The following is a 24732-nucleotide window of genomic DNA, read 5'->3' as shown; positions in this document are numbered from 1 at the left end:
GCTTTTTCACAATCAGCACGGACTTTTCACTGTCTCGTTTAGTTAACACAAACATAAACAGTTCACCTGTTCTATTTTTTAAAGGAATTGACCGGTACAGCAATTTTTAAATAAATTTCAGAAGGAGGAAAAAACTTACCGGCCGACTGCAGTTTCCATCGTTTGCCCTCGTTCTGAGGCGACGTCGCTATTAACGATGATTGAAACAGTAGAAGGGGACGTAATTCTTTTCCCCGCGTTTTTCCGTAACGCTAAAAATTTATAGAGTTTCTTTTTAGGAACGAGAATACATTAATACACTGACATGTGCTGTTATAAATACAAGCAAGCGACAACAAAAATATTACATTACAAGAAAAGAAAAGAACTTTTTAGAGAACAGACATAAAAAAGAAAAAAAAGAAAATGCAACTTATTTTACATGCACGAGAAGTAGAATGATTTACAACAATGAGTAAAACTATACAATTTACGCAAACTCCTTAAATAAGAAAGATATATAGAAAAAGTACACATGTAGTGCTCAGTGAAAAGCATTAGAGAATATTTTACTGGGGCTGTTTCGCAGGCTATTGAAGGGAAAGCTATTTTTCTATTTTAATTTTCTCCCCAAACAGGGGGAGTGAGCCGATCCTGGAGGTACTGCAATACCAGGCCAACTCGTGGCAAGAGCGGTGCAAGCACCTAACATCTCACCTAGTTGCAAAAATCAGTTTAATATCGAAGTACCCACATGGGGTACGTATCAGATATTAAGCTGATAAGAACAGATACTACACTTTGATCTTAGCCAAAAGGCCGAGAAGCGATACTCAAATCTTTCCGAGTTTCCAAAGCCTACAAATCCTATTTCTTACTCAAACACGGTGTTTTAATTTTAACCAAAGCTACACAAATTTTGCAAATTTATATACAAAAAGCACACGAAACACGAGATCTTGCTTTGCTTCAAATACCTGACAGCATGAAACGATTTCTGCATGACAAAACGGGTGTGAAAATAAAAAGCGGCTTGTGAAATACGGCAAGTCGCCAGAATATATTTTTAAACGTATAACATACGTATACGTATTTAATCTTAATCGAACGAAATAACATGATCATGTTGATTCATCCTAGGTCCGACGAACGCAGTTTTTAAAGCCTAGGAAATTTCATTAATCAGAAAATAAATTCAACGCTTTTTCACAATCAGCACGGACTTTTCACTGTCTCGTTTAGTTAACACAAACATAAACAGTTCACCTGTTCTATTTTTTAAAGGAATTGACCGGTACAGCAATTTTTAAATAAATTTCAGAAGGAGGAAAAAACTTACCGGCCGACTGCAGTTTCCATCGTTTGCCCTCGTTCTGAGGCGACGTCGCTATTAACGATGATTGAAACAGTAGAAGGGGACGTAATTCTTTTCCCCGCGTTTTTCCGTAACGCTAAAAATTTATAGAGTTTCTTTTTAGGAACGAGAATACATTAATACACTGACATGTGCTGTTATAAATACAAGCAAGCGACAACAAAAATATTACATTACAAGAAAAGAAAAGAACTTTTTAGAGAACAGACATAAAAAAGAAAAAAAAGAAAATGCAACTTATTTTACATGCACGAGAAGTAGAATGATTTACAACAATGAGTAAAACTATACAATTTACGCAAACTCCTTAAATAAGAAAGATATATAGAAAAAGTACACATGTAGTGCTCAGTGAAAAGCATTAGAGAATATTTTACTGGGGCTGTTTCGCAGGCTATTGAAGGGAAAGCTATTTTTCTATTTTAATTTTCTCCCCAAACAGGGGGAGTGAGCCGATCCTGGAGGTACTGCAATACCAGGCCAACTCGTGGCAAGAGCGGTGCAAGCACCTAACATCTCACCTAGTTGCAAAAATCAGTTTAATATCGAAGTACCCACATGGGGTACGTATCAGATATTAAGCTGATAAGAACAGATACTTTTTTTATATTTCAAACATTTTATTAATAATAGATATCAAATACTATATTGAATACAATCAATAGTTAAAATCATATATCACAGATAATACGATTGTAACTCAATATTAAATAAGTCCCGGAAATTAATGATAATCAAATACTTTTAGATTTAAATGAAATTACCAAAAATAAATTTACATGAAATCTATTTTCAAAACCCCTAAATAATTACTGAAAACCCCCCAATTTATAAATAAACAACAAAGTGTTTTGAATTCCTTTTACAAATCTATATATAAACTTTCCTTTAAATAATTTACCTTTATAACTAAAACCAGTTTTTGTAAACTAGTAATATATTTAACTTTAACTATAAATAAACATCATACGATAAATTTTACCTATAATGTTTACCTTTAACAAAATCAAAATACACAATACATAGTGATTACATTTAACATCAAAATCAATATCGTACATACACAACCCACTAAAGTCCATAATGCATTGTCATGTATGCTACGATAAATACTTTCACCTTTAAATTTCTAAACTGAACTGTTTTAAATACTACATGTAATAAATACATGTCAAATTCCATATTACTTTAGACTTTAAAGAAAACCATCAGAAAGTGCTGATTTGTAATTACAATAATTTTCATGTACTACAATATTAAAATCTGCTTGTAAACTGTCTAATATTAACTGTTTATGTTTATGCCTGTCCGATTCTTTACCAATTATATCCCGTAATTCCGTATCACTGAGTATAGACGAAACGAACTTATTCTGGTCATTTACACGACCTAATACCGGTATAACTTTCCCTTCTGATGTATTAAGTAAAACCAGTTGGTATGTTTCCCTTTTAACATCAGTCACTTTTCGCTTTTTACCACTAACAACTTTGTACTGTACTTCTCCAGAAAGATCGTCCGGATCTGTCGCGATATCGGACCATAACTTGGAAACGGACGAGGACTTTTCGGTATCCACGGTCTCTTGTGACGTATCCACGGTCTCCTGTGTCGTATCCTTTGTAACGGGGGAAGTATCCTGTGTAACCTGCATATCTACCGGTGTATCATCACTAATGTCACTGTTTTGAGTCTCCGGAACCGAGACTGCTTCCAACGGAACTGTTGCCTTTTTGCCTGACGGACAGTTCTTACGAATATGTCCAACGGTTCTACACTTCAGGCATAAGGGTGCCCTACCCACCACGGTAAGTAGACAGTCTTTACCTGCTATACTAGTACGGTATGGTAACGATTGTACATCCTTCTCTGAAATCTCCAATGTAACTTTAATGTTCCCATTAGCAAACGTTATTCCTTCGGATTTCTCCGTTTCACGTGAACAACTAACTATTTTGCCATACTGTTCTAAAAACGATTCAACTGCAGTTAGCTTTAACCACACTGGAAGCCACAAAACTTTCAATAACACTGTTCTTGTGTCTGCACGGCTTACTGCAACTCTGGTATCTAACGACGTAAAGTCCGAATTAATCACTTTATCAGCAATATCTTCAGTAGTAAAGGTTGTATACCAAACACCACCAATATCCACCTTGAAAATCGCTGTCACATCATCCGGGTTAACAATGTTCTTTAATGCACGGATAATCCAAGTACGTGTGTTAACTGGTGAGCCATCCGTAAACGAAAACTTCGCACTGCATCTAAGTAATCCATAATCTACTAAATCCATTTTAACACTTTAACTTTTAACTTTAACTTTTCACTCGCTTTAATCTTTGCCAAAAGGCCGAGAAGCGATACTCAAATCTTTCCGAGTTTCCAAAGCCTACAAATCCTATTTCTTACTCAAACACGGTGTTTTAATTTTAACCAAAGCTACACAAATTTTGCAAATTTATATACAAAAAGCACACGAAACACGAGATCTTGCTTTGCTTCAAATACCTGACAGCATGAAACGATTTCTGCATGACAAAACGGGTGTGAAAATAAAAAGCGGCTTGTGAAATACGGCAAGTCGCCAGAATATATTTTTAAACGTATAACATACGTATACGTATTTAATCTTAATCGAACGAAATAACATGATCATGTTGATTCATCCTAGGTCCGACGAACGCAGTTTTTAAAGCCTAGGAAATTTCATTAATCAGAAAATAAATTCAACGCTTTTTCACAATCAGCACGGACTTTTCACTGTCTCGTTTAGTTAACACAAACATAAACAGTTCACCTGTTCTATTTTTTAAAGGAATTGACCGGTACAGCAATTTTTAAATAAATTTCAGAAGGAGGAAAAAACTTACCGGCCGACTGCAGTTTCCATCGTTTGCCCTCGTTCTGAGGCGACGTCGCTATTAACGATGATTGAAACAGTAGAAGGGGACGTAATTCTTTTCCCCGCGTTTTTCCGTAACGCTAAAAATTTATAGAGTTTCTTTTTAGGAACGAGAATACATTAATACACTGACATGTGCTGTTATAAATACAAGCAAGCGACAACAAAAATATTACATTACAAGAAAAGAAAAGAACTTTTTAGAGAACAGACATAAAAAAGAAAAAAAAGAAAATGCAACTTATTTTACATGCACGAGAAGTAGAATGATTTACAACAATGAGTAAAACTATACAATTTACGCAAACTCCTTAAATAAGAAAGATATATAGAAAAAGTACACATGTAGTGCTCAGTGAAAAGCATTAGAGAATATTTTACTGGGGCTGTTTCGCAGGCTATTGAAGGGAAAGCTATTTTTCTATTTTAATTTTCTCCCCAAACAGGGGGAGTGAGCCGATCCTGGAGGTACTGCAATACCAGGCCAACTCGTGGCAAGAGCGGTGCAAGCACCTAACATCTCACCTAGTTGCAAAAATCAGTTTAATATCGAAGTACCCACATGGGGTACGTATCAGATATTAAGCTGATAAGAACAGATACTACACTTTGATCTTAGCCAAAAGGCCGAGAAGCGATACTCAAATCTTTCCGAGTTTCCAAAGCCTACAAATCCTATTTCTTACTCAAACACGGTGTTTTAATTTTAACCAAAGCTACACAAATTTTGCAAATTTATATACAAAAAGCACACGAAACACGAGATCTTGCTTTGCTTCAAATACCTGACAGCATGAAACGATTTCTGCATGACAAAACGGGTGTGAAAATAAAAAGCGGCTTGTGAAATACGGCAAGTCGCCAGAATATATTTTTAAACGTATAACATACGTATACGTATTTAATCTTAATCGAACGAAATAACATGATCATGTTGATTCATCCTAGGTCCGACGAACGCAGTTTTTAAAGCCTAGGAAATTTCATTAATCAGAAAATAAATTCAACGCTTTTTCACAATCAGCACGGACTTTTCACTGTCTCGTTTAGTTAACACAAACATAAACAGTTCACCTGTTCTATTTTTTAAAGGAATTGACCGGTACAGCAATTTTTAAATAAATTTCAGAAGGAGGAAAAAACTTACCGGCCGACTGCAGTTTCCATCGTTTGCCCTCGTTCTGAGGCGACGTCGCTATTAACGATGATTGAAACAGTAGAAGGGGACGTAATTCTTTTCCCCGCGTTTTTCCGTAACGCTAAAAATTTATAGAGTTTCTTTTTAGGAACGAGAATACATTAATACACTGACATGTGCTGTTATAAATACAAGCAAGCGACAACAAAAATATTACATTACAAGAAAAGAAAAGAACTTTTTAGAGAACAGACATAAAAAAGAAAAAAAAGAAAATGCAACTTATTTTACATGCACGAGAAGTAGAATGATTTACAACAATGAGTAAAACTATACAATTTACGCAAACTCCTTAAATAAGAAAGATATATAGAAAAAGTACACATGTAGTGCTCAGTGAAAAGCATTAGAGAATATTTTACTGGGGCTGTTTCGCAGGCTATTGAAGGGAAAGCTATTTTTCTATTTTAATTTTCTCCCCAAACAGGGGGAGTGAGCCGATCCTGGAGGTACTGCAATACCAGGCCAACTCGTGGCAAGAGCGGTGCAAGCACCTAACATCTCACCTAGTTGCAAAAATCAGTTTAATATCGAAGTACCCACATGGGGTACGTATCAGATATTAAGCTGATAAGAACAGATACTACACTTTGATCTTAGCCAAAAGGCCGAGAAGCGATACTCAAATCTTTCCGAGTTTCCAAAGCCTACAAATCCTATTTCTTACTCAAACACGGTGTTTTAATTTTAACCAAAGCTACACAAATTTTGCAAATTTATATACAAAAAGCACACGAAACACGAGATCTTGCTTTGCTTCAAATACCTGACAGCATGAAACGATTTCTGCATGACAAAACGGGTGTGAAAATAAAAAGCGGCTTGTGAAATACGGCAAGTCGCCAGAATATATTTTTAAACGTATAACATACGTATACGTATTTAATCTTAATCGAACGAAATAACATGATCATGTTGATTCATCCTAGGTCCGACGAACGCAGTTTTTAAAGCCTAGGAAATTTCATTAATCAGAAAATAAATTCAACGCTTTTTCACAATCAGCACGGACTTTTCACTGTCTCGTTTAGTTAACACAAACATAAACAGTTCACCTGTTCTATTTTTTAAAGGAATTGACCGGTACAGCAATTTTTAAATAAATTTCAGAAGGAGGAAAAAACTTACCGGCCGACTGCAGTTTCCATCGTTTGCCCTCGTTCTGAGGCGACGTCGCTATTAACGATGATTGAAACAGTAGAAGGGGACGTAATTCTTTTCCCCGCGTTTTTCCGTAACGCTAAAAATTTATAGAGTTTCTTTTTAGGAACGAGAATACATTAATACACTGACATGTGCTGTTATAAATACAAGCAAGCGACAACAAAAATATTACATTACAAGAAAAGAAAAGAACTTTTTAGAGAACAGACATAAAAAAGAAAAAAAAGAAAATGCAACTTATTTTACATGCACGAGAAGTAGAATGATTTACAACAATGAGTAAAACTATACAATTTACGCAAACTCCTTAAATAAGAAAGATATATAGAAAAAGTACACATGTAGTGCTCAGTGAAAAGCATTAGAGAATATTTTACTGGGGCTGTTTCGCAGGCTATTGAAGGGAAAGCTATTTTTCTATTTTAATTTTCTCCCCAAACAGGGGGAGTGAGCCGATCCTGGAGGTACTGCAATACCAGGCCAACTCGTGGCAAGAGCGGTGCAAGCACCTAACATCTCACCTAGTTGCAAAAATCAGTTTAATATCGAAGTACCCACATGGGGTACGTATCAGATATTAAGCTGATAAGAACAGATACTACACTTTGATCTTAGCCAAAAGGCCGAGAAGCGATACTCAAATCTTTCCGAGTTTCCAAAGCCTACAAATCCTATTTCTTACTCAAACACGGTGTTTTAATTTTAACCAAAGCTACACAAATTTTGCAAATTTATATACAAAAAGCACACGAAACACGAGATCTTGCTTTGCTTCAAATACCTGACAGCATGAAACGATTTCTGCATGACAAAACGGGTGTGAAAATAAAAAGCGGCTTGTGAAATACGGCAAGTCGCCAGAATATATTTTTAAACGTATAACATACGTATACGTATTTAATCTTAATCGAACGAAATAACATGATCATGTTGATTCATCCTAGGTCCGACGAACGCAGTTTTTAAAGCCTAGGAAATTTCATTAATCAGAAAATAAATTCAACGCTTTTTCACAATCAGCACGGACTTTTCACTGTCTCGTTTAGTTAACACAAACATAAACAGTTCACCTGTTCTATTTTTTAAAGGAATTGACCGGTACAGCAATTTTTAAATAAATTTCAGAAGGAGGAAAAAACTTACCGGCCGACTGCAGTTTCCATCGTTTGCCCTCGTTCTGAGGCGACGTCGCTATTAACGATGATTGAAACAGTAGAAGGGGACGTAATTCTTTTCCCCGCGTTTTTCCGTAACGCTAAAAATTTATAGAGTTTCTTTTTAGGAACGAGAATACATTAATACACTGACATGTGCTGTTATAAATACAAGCAAGCGACAACAAAAATATTACATTACAAGAAAAGAAAAGAACTTTTTAGAGAACAGACATAAAAAAGAAAAAAAAGAAAATGCAACTTATTTTACATGCACGAGAAGTAGAATGATTTACAACAATGAGTAAAACTATACAATTTACGCAAACTCCTTAAATAAGAAAGATATATAGAAAAAGTACACATGTAGTGCTCAGTGAAAAGCATTAGAGAATATTTTACTGGGGCTGTTTCGCAGGCTATTGAAGGGAAAGCTATTTTTCTATTTTAATTTTCTCCCCAAACAGGGGGAGTGAGCCGATCCTGGAGGTACTGCAATACCAGGCCAACTCGTGGCAAGAGCGGTGCAAGCACCTAACATCTCACCTAGTTGCAAAAATCAGTTTAATATCGAAGTACCCACATGGGGTACGTATCAGATATTAAGCTGATAAGAACAGATACTACACTTTGATCTTAGCCAAAAGGCCGAGAAGCGATACTCAAATCTTTCCGAGTTTCCAAAGCCTACAAATCCTATTTCTTACTCAAACACGGTGTTTTAATTTTAACCAAAGCTACACAAATTTTGCAAATTTATATACAAAAAGCACACGAAACACGAGATCTTGCTTTGCTTCAAATACCTGACAGCATGAAACGATTTCTGCATGACAAAACGGGTGTGAAAATAAAAAGCGGCTTGTGAAATACGGCAAGTCGCCAGAATATATTTTTAAACGTATAACATACGTATACGTATTTAATCTTAATCGAACGAAATAACATGATCATGTTGATTCATCCTAGGTCCGACGAACGCAGTTTTTAAAGCCTAGGAAATTTCATTAATCAGAAAATAAATTCAACGCTTTTTCACAATCAGCACGGACTTTTCACTGTCTCGTTTAGTTAACACAAACATAAACAGTTCACCTGTTCTATTTTTTAAAGGAATTGACCGGTACAGCAATTTTTAAATAAATTTCAGAAGGAGGAAAAAACTTACCGGCCGACTGCAGTTTCCATCGTTTGCCCTCGTTCTGAGGCGACGTCGCTATTAACGATGATTGAAACAGTAGAAGGGGACGTAATTCTTTTCCCCGCGTTTTTCCGTAACGCTAAAAATTTATAGAGTTTCTTTTTAGGAACGAGAATACATTAATACACTGACATGTGCTGTTATAAATACAAGCAAGCGACAACAAAAATATTACATTACAAGAAAAGAAAAGAACTTTTTAGAGAACAGACATAAAAAAGAAAAAAAAGAAAATGCAACTTATTTTACATGCACGAGAAGTAGAATGATTTACAACAATGAGTAAAACTATACAATTTACGCAAACTCCTTAAATAAGAAAGATATATAGAAAAAGTACACATGTAGTGCTCAGTGAAAAGCATTAGAGAATATTTTACTGGGGCTGTTTCGCAGGCTATTGAAGGGAAAGCTATTTTTCTATTTTAATTTTCTCCCCAAACAGGGGGAGTGAGCCGATCCTGGAGGTACTGCAATACCAGGCCAACTCGTGGCAAGAGCGGTGCAAGCACCTAACATCTCACCTAGTTGCAAAAATCAGTTTAATATCGAAGTACCCACATGGGGTACGTATCAGATATTAAGCTGATAAGAACAGATACTACACTTTGATCTTAGCCAAAAGGCCGAGAAGCGATACTCAAATCTTTCCGAGTTTCCAAAGCCTACAAATCCTATTTCTTACTCAAACACGGTGTTTTAATTTTAACCAAAGCTACACAAATTTTGCAAATTTATATACAAAAAGCACACGAAACACGAGATCTTGCTTTGCTTCAAATACCTGACAGCATGAAACGATTTCTGCATGACAAAACGGGTGTGAAAATAAAAAGCGGCTTGTGAAATACGGCAAGTCGCCAGAATATATTTTTAAACGTATAACATACGTATACGTATTTAATCTTAATCGAACGAAATAACATGATCATGTTGATTCATCCTAGGTCCGACGAACGCAGTTTTTAAAGCCTAGGAAATTTCATTAATCAGAAAATAAATTCAACGCTTTTTCACAATCAGCACGGACTTTTCACTGTCTCGTTTAGTTAACACAAACATAAACAGTTCACCTGTTCTATTTTTTAAAGGAATTGACCGGTACAGCAATTTTTAAATAAATTTCAGAAGGAGGAAAAAACTTACCGGCCGACTGCAGTTTCCATCGTTTGCCCTCGTTCTGAGGCGACGTCGCTATTAACGATGATTGAAACAGTAGAAGGGGACGTAATTCTTTTCCCCGCGTTTTTCCGTAACGCTAAAAATTTATAGAGTTTCTTTTTAGGAACGAGAATACATTAATACACTGACATGTGCTGTTATAAATACAAGCAAGCGACAACAAAAATATTACATTACAAGAAAAGAAAAGAACTTTTTAGAGAACAGACATAAAAAAGAAAAAAAAGAAAATGCAACTTATTTTACATGCACGAGAAGTAGAATGATTTACAACAATGAGTAAAACTATACAATTTACGCAAACTCCTTAAATAAGAAAGATATATAGAAAAAGTACACATGTAGTGCTCAGTGAAAAGCATTAGAGAATATTTTACTGGGGCTGTTTCGCAGGCTATTGAAGGGAAAGCTATTTTTCTATTTTAATTTTCTCCCCAAACAGGGGGAGTGAGCCGATCCTGGAGGTACTGCAATACCAGGCCAACTCGTGGCAAGAGCGGTGCAAGCACCTAACATCTCACCTAGTTGCAAAAATCAGTTTAATATCGAAGTACCCACATGGGGTACGTATCAGATATTAAGCTGATAAGAACAGATACTACACTTTGATCTTAGCCAAAAGGCCGAGAAGCGATACTCAAATCTTTCCGAGTTTCCAAAGCCTACAAATCCTATTTCTTACTCAAACACGGTGTTTTAATTTTAACCAAAGCTACACAAATTTTGCAAATTTATATACAAAAAGCACACGAAACACGAGATCTTGCTTTGCTTCAAATACCTGACAGCATGAAACGATTTCTGCATGACAAAACGGGTGTGAAAATAAAAAGCGGCTTGTGAAATACGGCAAGTCGCCAGAATATATTTTTAAACGTATAACATACGTATACGTATTTAATCTTAATCGAACGAAATAACATGATCATGTTGATTCATCCTAGGTCCGACGAACGCAGTTTTTAAAGCCTAGGAAATTTCATTAATCAGAAAATAAATTCAACGCTTTTTCACAATCAGCACGGACTTTTCACTGTCTCGTTTAGTTAACACAAACATAAACAGTTCACCTGTTCTATTTTTTAAAGGAATTGACCGGTACAGCAATTTTTAAATAAATTTCAGAAGGAGGAAAAAACTTACCGGCCGACTGCAGTTTCCATCGTTTGCCCTCGTTCTGAGGCGACGTCGCTATTAACGATGATTGAAACAGTAGAAGGGGACGTAATTCTTTTCCCCGCGTTTTTCCGTAACGCTAAAAATTTATAGAGTTTCTTTTTAGGAACGAGAATACATTAATACACTGACATGTGCTGTTATAAATACAAGCAAGCGACAACAAAAATATTACATTACAAGAAAAGAAAAGAACTTTTTAGAGAACAGACATAAAAAAGAAAAAAAAGAAAATGCAACTTATTTTACATGCACGAGAAGTAGAATGATTTACAACAATGAGTAAAACTATACAATTTACGCAAACTCCTTAAATAAGAAAGATATATAGAAAAAGTACACATGTAGTGCTCAGTGAAAAGCATTAGAGAATATTTTACTGGGGCTGTTTCGCAGGCTATTGAAGGGAAAGCTATTTTTCTATTTTAATTTTCTCCCCAAACAGGGGGAGTGAGCCGATCCTGGAGGTACTGCAATACCAGGCCAACTCGTGGCAAGAGCGGTGCAAGCACCTAACATCTCACCTAGTTGCAAAAATCAGTTTAATATCGAAGTACCCACATGGGGTACGTATCAGATATTAAGCTGATAAGAACAGATACTTTTTTATATTTCAAACATTTTATTAATAATAGATATCAAATACTATATTGAATACAATCAATAGTTAAAATCATATATCACAGATAATACGATTGTAACTCAATATTAAATAAGTCCCGGAAATTAATGATAATCAAATACTTTTAGATTTAAATGAAATTACCAAAAATAAATTTACATGAAATCTATTTTCAAAACCCCTAAATAATTACTGAAAACCCCCCAATTTATAAATAAACAACAAAGTGTTTTGAATTCCTTTTACAAATCTATATATAAACTTTCCTTTAAATAATTTACCTTTATAACTAAAACCAGTTTTTGTAAACTAGTAATATATTTAACTTTAACTATAAATAAACATCATACGATAAATTTTACCTATAATGTTTACCTTTAACAAAATCAAAATACACAATACATAGTGATTACATTTAACATCAAAATCAATATCGTACATACACAACCCACTAAAGTCCATAATGCATTGTCATGTATGCTACGATAAATACTTTCACCTTTAAATTTCTAAACTGAACTGTTTTAAATACTACATGTAATAAATACATGTCAAATTTCACTTTACTTTACACTTTAAATACAACTATTAAAATTTATAAGAAAAATATGCTGGCTTTATTTTAATGTCTATATCTGCCTGTAAACTATCTAGTATCAACTGTTTATGTTTATGTCTGTTCGGCTCTTTACCGATTATCTCCTGCAACTCCTTATCACTAATTACTGACGACGTTAACTGATTCTGTTCGTTTATGTGACCTAAAGCAGGCCTAATTGTCCCATCTGGCGCCTGTGTAAAACACAGTTCATACGTTCCCCTTTTAACTTTGTCCATCTTTCTCTTCTTACCAGAAGTAGAAAGATCCTCCTGTTCGGTAACGATATCGGACCACGACTTGGAGACGGACGGAGACTTCTCAGCTTCCATAGTATCTTCTGTAGACTCCTGAGTATCTGGAGTAGTAACTTGTGAATCTAACGTTTCACTAGCACTATTGTCAATGTTCTGAGTTTCCGGAACCAATACTTCTTGCGAAGGTATTGGCACTGTAGACTTTTTCACGGACGGACAATTCCGACGGATATGCCCAACTTCCTTGCACTTCAAGCACATTGGTGGTCTACCGTAAACAGTAAGTAGACAGTCCTTACCACCAATGACTGCACGGTACGGTATACTGTAAATATCTTTCTCTGACACTTCTAACGCCACTTTAATGTTCCCATTTGAAAATGACACTCCTTCTGAAACTTCAGTTTCCCTGACACACGTAATAACTGTTCCAAATTGTTCAAGAAACATCTCAACTGCTATCAACTTAATCCAAACGGGTAACCATATCACTTTTAATTGTACTGTTCTCCTATCAGCACGACTCACATTAACTTTAGAGTCTAACGACGAATAATCCGACGATATAACTTTATCAGCAACCTCCGTTGAGGTAAAAGTTGAAAACCATGCACCACCAATATCACACTTAAAAATAGCTGTAATATCATGCGGATCAATCACGGCCTTCAAAGTACGAATAATCCATGTTCGTGGGTTATCAGGTACACCATCCGTAAACACAAACTTAGCACTGCGATTCAATAATTCCAAATCAACTGCTTGCATTTTGACGAAATACAGTAACACTATAACTTTTAACTCGCTTTAATCTTTGCCAAAAGGCCGAGAAGCGATACTCAAATCTTTCCGAGTTTCCAAAGCCTACAAATCCTATTTCTTACTCAAACACGGTGTTTTAATTTTAACCAAAGCTACACAAATTTTGCAAATTTATATACAAAAAGCACACGAAACACGAGATCTTGCTTTGCTTCAAATACCTGACAGCATGAAACGATTTCTGCATGACAAAACGGGTGTGAAAATAAAAAGCGGCTTGTGAAATACGGCAAGTCGCCAGAATATATTTTTAAACGTATAACATACGTATACGTATTTAATCTTAATCGAACGAAATAACATGATCATGTTGATTCATCCTAGGTCCGACGAACGCAGTTTTTAAAGCCTAGGAAATTTCATTAATCAGAAAATAAATTCAACGCTTTTTCACAATCAGCACGGACTTTTCACTGTCTCGTTTAGTTAACACAAACATAAACAGTTCACCTGTTCTATTTTTTAAAGGAATTGACCGGTACAGCAATTTTTAAATAAATTTCAGAAGGAGGAAAAAACTTACCGGCCGACTGCAGTTTCCATCGTTTGCCCTCGTTCTGAGGCGACGTCGCTATTAACGATGATTGAAACAGTAGAAGGGGACGTAATTCTTTTCCCCGCGTTTTTCCGTAACGCTAAAAATTTATAGAGTTTCTTTTTAGGAACGAGAATACATTAATACACTGACATGTGCTGTTATAAATACAAGCAAGCGACAACAAAAATATTACATTACAAGAAAAGAAAAGAACTTTTTAGAGAACAGACATAAAAAAGAAAAAAAAGAAAATGCAACTTATTTTACATGCACGAGAAGTAGAATGATTTACAACAATGAGTAAAACTATACAATTTACGCAAACTCCTTAAATAAGAAAGATATATAGAAAAAGTACACATGTAGTGCTCAGTGAAAAGCATTAGAGAATATTTTACTGGGGCTGTTTCGCAGGCTATTGAAGGGAAAGCTATTTTTCTATTTTAATTTTCTCCCCAAACAGGGGGAGTGAGCCGATCCTGGAGGTACTGCAATACCAGGCCAACTCGTGGCAAGAGCGGTGCAAGCACCTAACATCTCACCTAGTTGCAAAAATCAGTTTAATATCGAAGTACCCACATGGGGTACGTATCAGATATTAAGCTGATAAGAACAGATACTACACTTTGATCTTAGCCAAAAGGCCGAGAAGCGATACTCAAATCTTTCCGAGTTTCCAAAGCCTACAAATCCTATTTCTTACTCAAACACGGTGTTTTAATTTTAACCAAAGCTACACAAATTTTGCAAATTTATATACAAAAAGCACACGAAACACGAGATCTTGCTTTGCTTCAAATACCTGACAGCATGAAACGATTTCTGCATGACAAAACGGGTGTGAAAATAAAAAGCGGCTTGTGAAATACGGCAAGTCGCCAGAATATATTTTTAAACGTATAACATACGTATACGTATTTAATCTTAATCGAACGAAATAACATGATCATGTTGATTCATCCTAGGTCCGACGAACGCAGTTTTTAAAGCCTAGGAAATTTCATTAATCAGAAAATAAATTCAACGCTTTTTCACAATCAGCACGGACTTTTCACTGTCTCGTTTAGTTAACACAAACATAAACAGTTCACCTGTTCTATTTTTTAAAGGAATTGACCGGTACAGCAATTTTTAAATAAATTTCAGAAGGAGGAAAAAACTTACCGGCCGACTGCAGTTTCCATCGTTTGCCCTCGTTCTGAGGCGACGTCGCTATTAACGATGATTGAAACAGTAGAAGGGGACGTAATTCTTTTCCCCGCGTTTTTCCGTAACGCTAAAAATTTATAGAGTTTCTTTTTAGGAACGAGAATACATTAATACACTGACATGTGCTGTTATAAATACAAGCAAGCGACAACAAAAATATTACATTACAAGAAAAGAAAAGAACTTTTTAGAGAACAGACATAAAAAAGAAAAAAAAGAAAATGCAACTTATTTTACATGCACGAGAAGTAGAATGATTTACAACAATGAGTAAAACTATACAATTTACGCAAACTCCTTAAATAAGAAAGATATATAGAAAAAGTACACATGTAGTGCTCAGTGAAAAGCATTAGAGAATATTTTACTGGGGCTGTTTCGCAGGCTATTGAAGGGAAAGCTATTTTTCTATTTTAATTTTCTCCCCAAACAGGGGGAGTGAGCCGATCCTGGAGGTACTGCAATACCAGGCCAACTCGTGGCAAGAGCGGTGCAAGCACCTAACATCTCACCTAGTTGCAAAAATCAGTTTAATATCGAAGTACCCACATGGGGTACGTATCAGATATTAAGCTGATAAGAACAGATACTACACTTTGATCTTAGCCAAAAGGCCGAGAAGCGATACTCAAATCTTTCCGAGTTTCCAAAGCCTACAAATCCTATTTCTTACTCAAACACGGTGTTTTAATTTTAACCAAAGCTACACAAATTTTGCAAATTTATATACAAAAAGCACACGAAACACGAGATCTTGCTTTGCTTCAAATACCTGACAGCATGAAACGATTTCTGCATGACAAAACGGGTGTGAAAATAAAAAGCGGCTTGTGAAATACGGCAAGTCGCCAGAATATATTTTTAAACGTATAACATACGTATACGTATTTAATCTTAATCGAACGAAATAACATGATCATGTTGATTCATCCTAGGTCCGACGAACGCAGTTTTTAAAGCCTAGGAAATTTCATTAATCAGAAAATAAATTCAACGCTTTTTCACAATCAGCACGGACTTTTCACTGTCTCGTTTAGTTAACACAAACATAAACAGTTCACCTGTTCTATTTTTTAAAGGAATTGACCGGTACAGCAATTTTTAAATAAATTTCAGAAGGAGGAAAAAACTTACCGGCCGACTGCAGTTTCCATCGTTTGCCCTCGTTCTGAGGCGACGTCGCTATTAACGATGATTGAAACAGTAGAAGGGGACGTAATTCTTTTCCCCGCGTTTTTCCGTAACGCTAAAAATTTATAGAGTTTCTTTTTAGGAACGAGAATACATTAATACACTGACATGTGCTGTTATAAATACAAGCAAGCGACAACAAAAATATTACATTACAAGAAAAGAAAAGAACTTTTTAGAGAACAGACATAAAAAAGAAAAAAAAGAAAATGCAACTTATTTTACATGCACGAGAAGTAGAATGATTTACAACAATGAGTAAAACTATACAATTTACGCAAACTCCTTAAATAAGAAAGATATATAGAAAAAGTACACATGTAGTGCTCAGTGAAAAGCATTAGAGAATATTTTACTGGGGCTGTTTCGCAGGCTATTGAAGGGAAAGCTATTTTTCTATTTTAATTTTCTCCCCAAACAGGGGGAGTGAGCCGATCCTGGAGGTACTGCAATACCAGGCCAACTCGTGGCAAGAGCGGTGCAAGCACCTAACATCTCACCTAGTTGCAAAAATCAGTTTAATATCGAAGTACCCACATGGGGTACGTATCAGATATTAAGCTGATAAGAACAGATACTACACTTTGATCTTAGCCAAAAGGCCGAGAAGCGATACTCAAATCTTTCCGAGTTTCCAAAGCCTACAAATCCTATTTCTTACTCAAACACGGTGTTTTAATTTTAACCAAAGCTACACAAATTTTGCAAATTTATATACAAAAAGCACACGAAACACGAGATCTTGCTTTGCTTCAAATACCTGACAGCATGAAACGATTTCTGCATGACAAAACGGGTGTGAAAATAAAAAGCGGCTTGTGAAATACGGCAAGTCGCCAGAATATATTTTTAAACGTATAACATACGTATACGTATTTAATCTTAATCGAACGAAATAACATGATCATGTTGATTCATCCTAGGTCCGACGAACGCAGTTTTTAAAGCCTAGGAAATTTCATTAATCAGAAAATAAATTCAACGCTTTTTCACAATCAGCACGGACTTTTCACTGTCTCGTTTAGTTAACACAAACATAAACAGTTCACCTGTTCTATTTTTTAAAGGAATTGACCGGTACAGCAATTTTTAAATAAATTTCAGAAGGAGGAAAAAACTTACCGGCCGACTGCAGTTTCCATCGTTTGCCCTCGTTCTGAGGCGACGTCGCTATTAACGATGATTGAAACAGTAGAAGGGGACGTAATTCTTTTCCCCGCGTTTTTCCGTAACGCTAAAAATTTATAGAGTTTCTTTTTAGGAACGAGAATACATTAATACACTGACATGTGCTGTTATAAATACAAGCAAGCGACAACAAAAATATTACATTACAAGAAAAGAAAAGAACTTTTTAGAGAACAGACATAAAAAAGAAAAAAAAGAAAATGCAACTTATTTTACATGCACGAGAAGTAGAATGATTTACAACAATGAGTAAAACTATACAATTTACGCAAACTCCTTAAATAAGAAAGATATATAGAAAAAGTACACATGTAGTGCTCAGTGAAAAGCATTAGAGAATATTTTACTGGGGCTGTTTCGCAGGCTATTGAAGGGAAAGCTATTTTTCTATTTTAATTTTCTCCCCAAACAGGGGGAGTGAGCCGATCCTGGAGGTACTGCAATACCAGGCCAACTCGTGGCAAGAGCGGTGCAAGCACCTAACATCTCACCTAGTTGCAAAAATCAGTTTAATATCGAAGTACCCACATGGGGTACGTATCAGATATTAAGCTGATAAGAACAGATACTACACTTTGATCTTAGCCAAAAGGCCGAGAAGCGATACTCAAATCTTTCCGAGTTTCCAAAGCCTACAAATCCTATTTCTTACTCAAACACGGTGTTTTAATTTTAACCAAAGCTACACAAATTTTGCAAATTTATATACAAAAAGCACACGAAACACGAGATCTTGCTTTGCTTCAAATACCTGACAGCATGAAACGATTTCTGCATGACAAAACGGGTGTGAAAATAAAAAGCGGCTTGTGAAATACGGCAAGTCGCCAGAATATATTTTTAAACGTATAACATACGTATACGTATTTAATCTTAATCGAACGAAATAACATGATCATGTTGATTCATCCTAGGTCCGACGAACGCAGTTTTTAAAGCCTAGGAAATTTCATTAATCAGAAAATAAATTCAACGCTTTTTCACAATCAGCACGGACTTTTCACTGTCTCGTTTAGTTAACACAAACATAAACAGTTCACCTGTTCTATTTTTTAAAGGAATTGACCGGTACAGCAATTTTTAAATAAATTTCAGAAGGAGGAAAAAACTTACCGGCCGACTGCAGTTTCCATCGTTTGCCCTCGTTCTGAGGCGACGTCGCTATTAACGATGATTGAAACAGTAGAAGGGGACGTAATTCTTTTCCCCGCGTTTTTCCGTAACGCTAAAAATTTATAGAGTTTCTTTTTAGGAACGAGAATACATTAATACACTGACATGTGCTGTTATAAATACAAGCAAGCGACAACAAAAATATTACATTACAAGAAAAGAAAAGAACTTTTTAGAGAACAGACATAAAAAAGAAAAAAAAGAAAATGCAACTTATTTTACATGCACGAGAAGTAGAATGATTTACAACAATGAGTAAAACTATACAATTTACGCAAACTCCTTAAATAAGAAAGATATATAGAAAAAGTACACATGTAGTGCTCAGTGAAAAGCATTAGAGAATATTTTACTGGGGCTGTTTCGCAGGCTATTGAAGGGAAAGCTATTTTTCTATTTTAATTTTCTCCCCAAACAGGGGGAGTGAGCCGATCCTGGAGGTACTGCAATACCAGGCCAACTCGTGGCAAGAGCGGTGCAAGCACCTAACATCTCACCTAGTTGCAAAAATCAGTTTAATATCGAAGTACCCACATGGGGTACGTATCAGATATTAAGCTGATAAGAACAGATACTACACTTTGATCTTAGCCAAAAGGCCGAGAAGCGATACTCAAATCTTTCCGAGTTTCCAAAGCCTACAAATCCTATTTCTTACTCAAACACGGTGTTTTAATTTTAACCAAAGCTACACAAATTTTGCAAATTTATATACAAAAAGCACACGAAACACGAGATCTTGCTTTGCTTCAAATACCTGACAGCATGAAACGATTTCTGCATGACAAAACGGGTGTGAAAATAAAAAGCGGCTTGTGAAATACGGCAAGTCGCCAGAATATATTTTTAAACGTATAACATACGTATACGTATTTAATCTTAATCGAACGAAATAACATGATCATGTTGATTCATCCTAGGTCCGACGAACGCAGTTTTTAAAGCCTAGGAAATTTCATTAATCAGAAAATAAATTCAACGCTTTTTCACAATCAGCACGGACTTTTCACTGTCTCGTTTAGTTAACACAAACATAAACAGTTCACCTGTTCTATTTTTTAAAGGAATTGACCGGTACAGCAATTTTTAAATAAATTTCAGAAGGAGGAAAAAACTTACCGGCCGACTGCAGTTTCCATCGTTTGCCCTCGTTCTGAGGCGACGTCGCTATTAACGATGATTGAAACAGTAGAAGGGGACGTAATTCTTTTCCCCGCGTTTTTCCGTAACGCTAAAAATTTATAGAGTTTCTTTTTAGGAACGAGAATACATTAATACACTGACATGTGCTGTTATAAATACAAGCAAGCGACAACAAAAATATTACATTACAAGAAAAGAAAAGAACTTTTTAGAGAACAGACATAAAAAAGAAAAAAAAGAAAATGCAACTTATTTTACATGCACGAGAAGTAGAATGATTTACAACAATGAGTAAAACTATACAATTTACGCAAACTCCTTAAATAAGAAAGATATATAGAAAAAGTACACATGTAGTGCTCAGTGAAAAGCATTAGAGAATATTTTACTGGGGCTGTTTCGCAGGCTATTGAAGGGAAAGCTATTTTTCTATTTTAATTTTCTCCCCAAACAGGGGGAGTGAGCCGATCCTGGAGGTACTGCAATACCAGGCCAACTCGTGGCAAGAGCGGTGCAAGCACCTAACATCTCACCTAGTTGCAAAAATCAGTTTAATATCGAAGTACCCACATGGGGTACGTATCAGATATTAAGCTGATAAGAACAGATACTACACTTTGATCTTAGCCAAAAGGCCGAGAAGCGATACTCAAATCTTTCCGAGTTTCCAAAGCCTACAAATCCTATTTCTTACTCAAACACGGTGTTTTAATTTTAACCAAAGCTACACAAATTTTGCAAATTTATATACAAAAAGCACACGAAACACGAGATCTTGCTTTGCTTCAAATACCTGACAGCATGAAACGATTTCTGCATGACAAAACGGGTGTGAAAATAAAAAGCGGCTTGTGAAATACGGCAAGTCGCCAGAATATATTTTTAAACGTATAACATACGTATACGTATTTAATCTTAATCGAACGAAATAACATGATCATGTTGATTCATCCTAGGTCCGACGAACGCAGTTTTTAAAGCCTAGGAAATTTCATTAATCAGAAAATAAATTCAACGCTTTTTCACAATCAGCACGGACTTTTCACTGTCTCGTTTAGTTAACACAAACATAAACAGTTCACCTGTTCTATTTTTTAAAGGAATTGACCGGTACAGCAATTTTTAAATAAATTTCAGAAGGAGGAAAAAACTTACCGGCCGACTGCAGTTTCCATCGTTTGCCCTCGTTCTGAGGCGACGTCGCTATTAACGATGATTGAAACAGTAGAAGGGGACGTAATTCTTTTCCCCGCGTTTTTCCGTAACGCTAAAAATTTATAGAGTTTCTTTTTAGGAACGAGAATACATTAATACACTGACATGTGCTGTTATAAATACAAGCAAGCGACAACAAAAATATTACATTACAAGAAAAGAAAAAGAACTTTTTAGAGAACAGACATAAAAAAGAAAAAAAAGAAAATGCAACTTATTTTACATGCACGAGAAGTAGAATGATTTACAACAATGAGTAAAACTATACAATTTACGCAAACTCCTTAAATAAGAAAGATATATAGAAAAAGTACACATGTAGTGCTCAGTGAAAAGCATTAGAGAATATTTTACTGGGGCTGTTTCGCAGGCTATTGAAGGGAAAGCTATTTTTCTATTTTAATTTTCTCCCCAAACAGGGGGAGTGAGCCGATCCTGGAGGTACTGCAATACCAGGCCAACTCGTGGCAAGAGCGGTGCAAGCACCTAACATCTCACCTAGTTGCAAAAATCAGTTTAATATCGAAGTACCCACATGGGGTACGTATCAGATATTAAGCTGATAAGAACAGATACTACACTTTGATCTTAGCCAAAAGGCCGAGAAGCGATACTCAAATCTTTCCGAGTTTCCAAAGCCTACAAATCCTATTTCTTACTCAAACACGGTGTTTTTAATTTTAACCAAAGCTACACAAATTTGCAAATTTATATACAAAAAGCACACGAAACACGAGATCTTGCTTTGCTTCAAATACCTGACAGCATGAAACGATTTCTGCATGACAAAACGGGTGTGAAAATAAAAGCGGCTTGTGAAATACGGCAAGTCGCCAGAATATATTTTTAAACGTATAACATACGTATACGTATTTAATCTTAATCGAACGAAATAACATGATCATGTTGATTCATCCTAGGTCCGACGAACGCAGTTTTTAAAGCCTAGGAAATTTCATTAATCAGAAAATAAATTCAACGCTTTTTCACAATCAGCACGGACTTTTCACTGTCTCGTTTAGTTAACACAAACATAAACAGTTCACCTGTTCTATTTTTTAAAGGAATTGACCGGTACAGCAATTTTTAAATAAATTTCAGAAGGAGGAAAAAACTTACCGGCCGACTGCAGTTTCCATCGTTTGCCCTCGTTCTGAGGCGACGTCGCTATTAACGATGATTGAAACAGTAGAAGGGGACGTAATTCTTTTCCCCGCGTTTTTCCGTAACGCTAAAAATTTATAGAGTTTCTTTTTAGGAACGAGAATACATTAATACACTGACATGTGCTGTTATAAATACAAGCAAGCGACAACAAAAATATTACATTACAAGAAAAGAAAAGAACTTTTTAGAGAACAGACATAAAAAGAAAAAAAAGAAAATGCAACTTATTTTACATGCACGAGAAGTAGAATGATTTACAACAATGAGTAAAACTATACAATTTACGCAAACTCCTTAAATAAGAAAGATATATAGAAAAAGTACACATGTAGTGCTCAGTGAAAAGCATTAGAGAATATTTTACTGGGGCTGTTTCGCAGGCTATTGAAGGGAAAGCTATTTTTCTATTTTAATTTTCTCCCCAAACAGGGGGAGTGAGCCGATCCTGGAGGTACTGCAATACCAGGCCAACTCGTGGCAAGAGCGGTGCAAGCACCTAACATCTCACCTAGTTGCAAAAATCAGTTTAATATCGAAGTACCCACATGGGGTACGTATCAGATATTAAGCTGATAAGAACAGATACTACACTTTGATCTTAGCCAAAAGGCCGAGAAGCGATACTCAAATCTTTCCGAGTTTCCAAAGCCTACAAATCCTATTTCTTACTCAAACACGGTGTTTTAATTTTAACCAAAGCTACACAAATTTTGCAAATTTATATACAAAAAGCACACGAAACACGAGATCTTGCTTTGCTTCAAATACCTGACAGCATGAAACGATTTCTGCATGACAAAACGGGTGTGAAAATAAAAAGCGGCTTGTGAAATACGGCAAGTCGCCAGAATATATTTTTAAACGTATAACATACGTATACGTATTTAATCTTAATCGAACGAAATAACATGATCATGTTGATTCATCCTAGGTCCGACGAACGCAGTTTTTAAAGCCTAGGAAATTTCATTAATCAGAAAATAAATTCAACGCTTTTTCACAATCAGCACGGACTTTTCACTGTCTCGTTTAGTTAACACAAACATAAACAGTTCACCTGTTCTATTTTTAAAGGAATTGACCGGTACAGCAATTTTTAAATAAATTTCAGAAGGAGGAAAAAACTTACCGGCCGACTGCAGTTTCCATCGTTTGCCCTCGTTCTGAGGCGACGTCGCTATTAACGATGATTGAAACAGTAGAAGGGGACGTAATTCTTTTCCCCGCGTTTTTCCGTAACGCTAAAAATTTATAGAGTTTCTTTTTAGGAACGAGAATACATTAATACACTGACATGTGCTGTTATAAATACAAGCAAGCGACAACAAAAATATTACATTACAAGAAAAGAAAAGAACTTTTTAGAGAACAGACATAAAAAAGAAAAAAAAGAAAATGCAACTTATTTTACATGCACGAGAAGTAGAATGATTTACAACAATGAGTAAAACTATACAATTTACGCAAACTCCTTAAATAAGAAAGATATATAGAAAAAAGTACACATGTAGTGCTCAGTGAAAAGCATTAGAGAATATTTTACTGGGGCTGTTTCGCAGGCTATTGAAGGGAAAGCTATTTTTCTATTTTAATTTTCTCCCCAAACAGGGGGAGTGAGCCGATCCTGGAGGTACTGCAATACCAGGCCAACTCGTGGCAAGAGCGGTGCAAGCACCTAACATCTCACCTAGTTGCAAAAATCAGTTTAATATCGAAGTACCCACATGGGGTACGTATCAGATATTAAGCTGATAAGAACAGATACTACACTTTGATCTTAGCCAAAAGGCCGAGAAGCGATACTCAAATCTTTCCGAGTTTCCAAAGCCTACAAATCCTATTTCTTACTCAAACACGGTGTTTTAATTTTAACCAAAGCTACACAAATTTTGCAAATTTATATACAAAAAGCACACGAAACACGAGATCTTGCTTTGCTTCAAATACCTGACAGCATGAAACGATTTCTGCATGACAAAACGGGTGTGAAAATAAAAAGCGGCTTGTGAAATACGGCAAGTCGCCAGAATATATTTTTAAACGTATAACATACGTATACGTATTTAATCTTAATCGAACGAAATAACATGATCATGTTGATTCATCCTAGGTCCGACGAACGCAGTTTTTAAAGCCTAGGAAATTTCATTAATCAGAAAATAAATTCAACGCTTTTTCACAATCAGCACGGACTTTTCACTGTCTCGTTTAGTTAACACAAACATAAACAGTTCACCTGTTCTATTTTTTAAAGGAATTGACCGGTACAGCAATT

At 35.7% G+C, this 24732-nt stretch overlaps 1 protein-coding gene and 18 non-coding genes across 19 annotated transcripts; all 19 read right to left on the bottom strand.

The window, feature by feature from the left end:
• Positions 1-617: 617 nt before the first annotated feature.
• Positions 618-810, bottom strand: LOC139507191 (U2 spliceosomal RNA). Its single transcript, XR_011660600.1, has one exon. It is a non-coding gene; the product is annotated as a U2 spliceosomal RNA (small nuclear RNA).
• Positions 811-1796: 986 nt separating this feature from the next.
• Positions 1797-1989, bottom strand: LOC139507201 (U2 spliceosomal RNA). The gene has a single exon (XR_011660610.1). It is a non-coding gene; the product is annotated as a U2 spliceosomal RNA (small nuclear RNA).
• Positions 1990-4705: 2716 nt separating this feature from the next.
• Positions 4706-4898, bottom strand: LOC139507189 (U2 spliceosomal RNA). Its single transcript, XR_011660598.1, has one exon. It is a non-coding gene; the product is annotated as a U2 spliceosomal RNA (small nuclear RNA).
• Positions 4899-5884: 986 nt separating this feature from the next.
• Positions 5885-6077, bottom strand: LOC139507188 (U2 spliceosomal RNA). The gene has a single exon (XR_011660597.1). It is a non-coding gene; the product is annotated as a U2 spliceosomal RNA (small nuclear RNA).
• A 986-nt stretch (positions 6078-7063) lies between these two features.
• Positions 7064-7256, bottom strand: LOC139507187 (U2 spliceosomal RNA). Its single transcript, XR_011660595.1, has one exon. It is a non-coding gene; the product is annotated as a U2 spliceosomal RNA (small nuclear RNA).
• A 986-nt stretch (positions 7257-8242) lies between these two features.
• On the bottom strand, positions 8243-8435 carry LOC139507186 (U2 spliceosomal RNA). Its single transcript, XR_011660594.1, has one exon. It is a non-coding gene; the product is annotated as a U2 spliceosomal RNA (small nuclear RNA).
• A 986-nt stretch (positions 8436-9421) lies between these two features.
• LOC139507185 (U2 spliceosomal RNA) lies at positions 9422-9614 on the bottom strand. The gene has a single exon (XR_011660593.1). It is a non-coding gene; the product is annotated as a U2 spliceosomal RNA (small nuclear RNA).
• Positions 9615-10600: 986 nt separating this feature from the next.
• LOC139507184 (U2 spliceosomal RNA) lies at positions 10601-10793 on the bottom strand. The gene has a single exon (XR_011660592.1). It is a non-coding gene; the product is annotated as a U2 spliceosomal RNA (small nuclear RNA).
• Positions 10794-11779: 986 nt separating this feature from the next.
• LOC139507200 (U2 spliceosomal RNA) lies at positions 11780-11971 on the bottom strand. Its single transcript, XR_011660609.1, has one exon. It is a non-coding gene; the product is annotated as a U2 spliceosomal RNA (small nuclear RNA).
• Positions 11927-13767, bottom strand: LOC139507177 (uncharacterized). The gene has a single exon (XM_071295675.1). The coding sequence runs from the start codon at positions 13577-13579 to the stop codon at positions 12545-12547; it is 1035 nt and encodes a 344-aa protein (XP_071151776.1). The 5' UTR covers positions 13580-13767; the 3' UTR covers positions 11927-12544.
• An 867-nt stretch (positions 13768-14634) lies between these two features.
• Positions 14635-14827, bottom strand: LOC139507182 (U2 spliceosomal RNA). Its single transcript, XR_011660591.1, has one exon. It is a non-coding gene; the product is annotated as a U2 spliceosomal RNA (small nuclear RNA).
• A 986-nt stretch (positions 14828-15813) lies between these two features.
• Positions 15814-16006, bottom strand: LOC139507181 (U2 spliceosomal RNA). The gene has a single exon (XR_011660590.1). It is a non-coding gene; the product is annotated as a U2 spliceosomal RNA (small nuclear RNA).
• A 986-nt stretch (positions 16007-16992) lies between these two features.
• LOC139507180 (U2 spliceosomal RNA) lies at positions 16993-17185 on the bottom strand. Its single transcript, XR_011660589.1, has one exon. It is a non-coding gene; the product is annotated as a U2 spliceosomal RNA (small nuclear RNA).
• Positions 17186-18171: 986 nt separating this feature from the next.
• LOC139507179 (U2 spliceosomal RNA) lies at positions 18172-18364 on the bottom strand. Its single transcript, XR_011660588.1, has one exon. It is a non-coding gene; the product is annotated as a U2 spliceosomal RNA (small nuclear RNA).
• A 986-nt stretch (positions 18365-19350) lies between these two features.
• On the bottom strand, positions 19351-19543 carry LOC139507204 (U2 spliceosomal RNA). The gene has a single exon (XR_011660613.1). It is a non-coding gene; the product is annotated as a U2 spliceosomal RNA (small nuclear RNA).
• Positions 19544-20529: 986 nt separating this feature from the next.
• Positions 20530-20722, bottom strand: LOC139507203 (U2 spliceosomal RNA). Its single transcript, XR_011660612.1, has one exon. It is a non-coding gene; the product is annotated as a U2 spliceosomal RNA (small nuclear RNA).
• A 987-nt stretch (positions 20723-21709) lies between these two features.
• Positions 21710-21902, bottom strand: LOC139507202 (U2 spliceosomal RNA). The gene has a single exon (XR_011660611.1). It is a non-coding gene; the product is annotated as a U2 spliceosomal RNA (small nuclear RNA).
• A 984-nt stretch (positions 21903-22886) lies between these two features.
• On the bottom strand, positions 22887-23079 carry LOC139507190 (U2 spliceosomal RNA). Its single transcript, XR_011660599.1, has one exon. It is a non-coding gene; the product is annotated as a U2 spliceosomal RNA (small nuclear RNA).
• A 986-nt stretch (positions 23080-24065) lies between these two features.
• On the bottom strand, positions 24066-24258 carry LOC139507178 (U2 spliceosomal RNA). Its single transcript, XR_011660587.1, has one exon. It is a non-coding gene; the product is annotated as a U2 spliceosomal RNA (small nuclear RNA).
• Between the last annotated feature and the right edge of the window lie 474 nt (positions 24259-24732).

This window comes from Mytilus edulis, unplaced genomic scaffold (assembly GCF_963676685.1).
Source record: "Mytilus edulis unplaced genomic scaffold, xbMytEdul2.2 SCAFFOLD_692, whole genome shotgun sequence".
In the NCBI taxonomy this organism is placed as follows: domain Eukaryota; kingdom Metazoa; phylum Mollusca; class Bivalvia; order Mytilida; family Mytilidae; genus Mytilus; species Mytilus edulis.
This window is presented reverse-complemented; position numbering and strand designations above follow the sequence as displayed.

Excerpts from the sequence above, each read along its gene's own strand:
- LOC139507177 (XM_071295675.1), bottom strand. The coding sequence starts at position 13,579 with ATGCAAGCAGTTGATTTGGAATTATTGAATCGCAGTGCTAAGTTTGTG.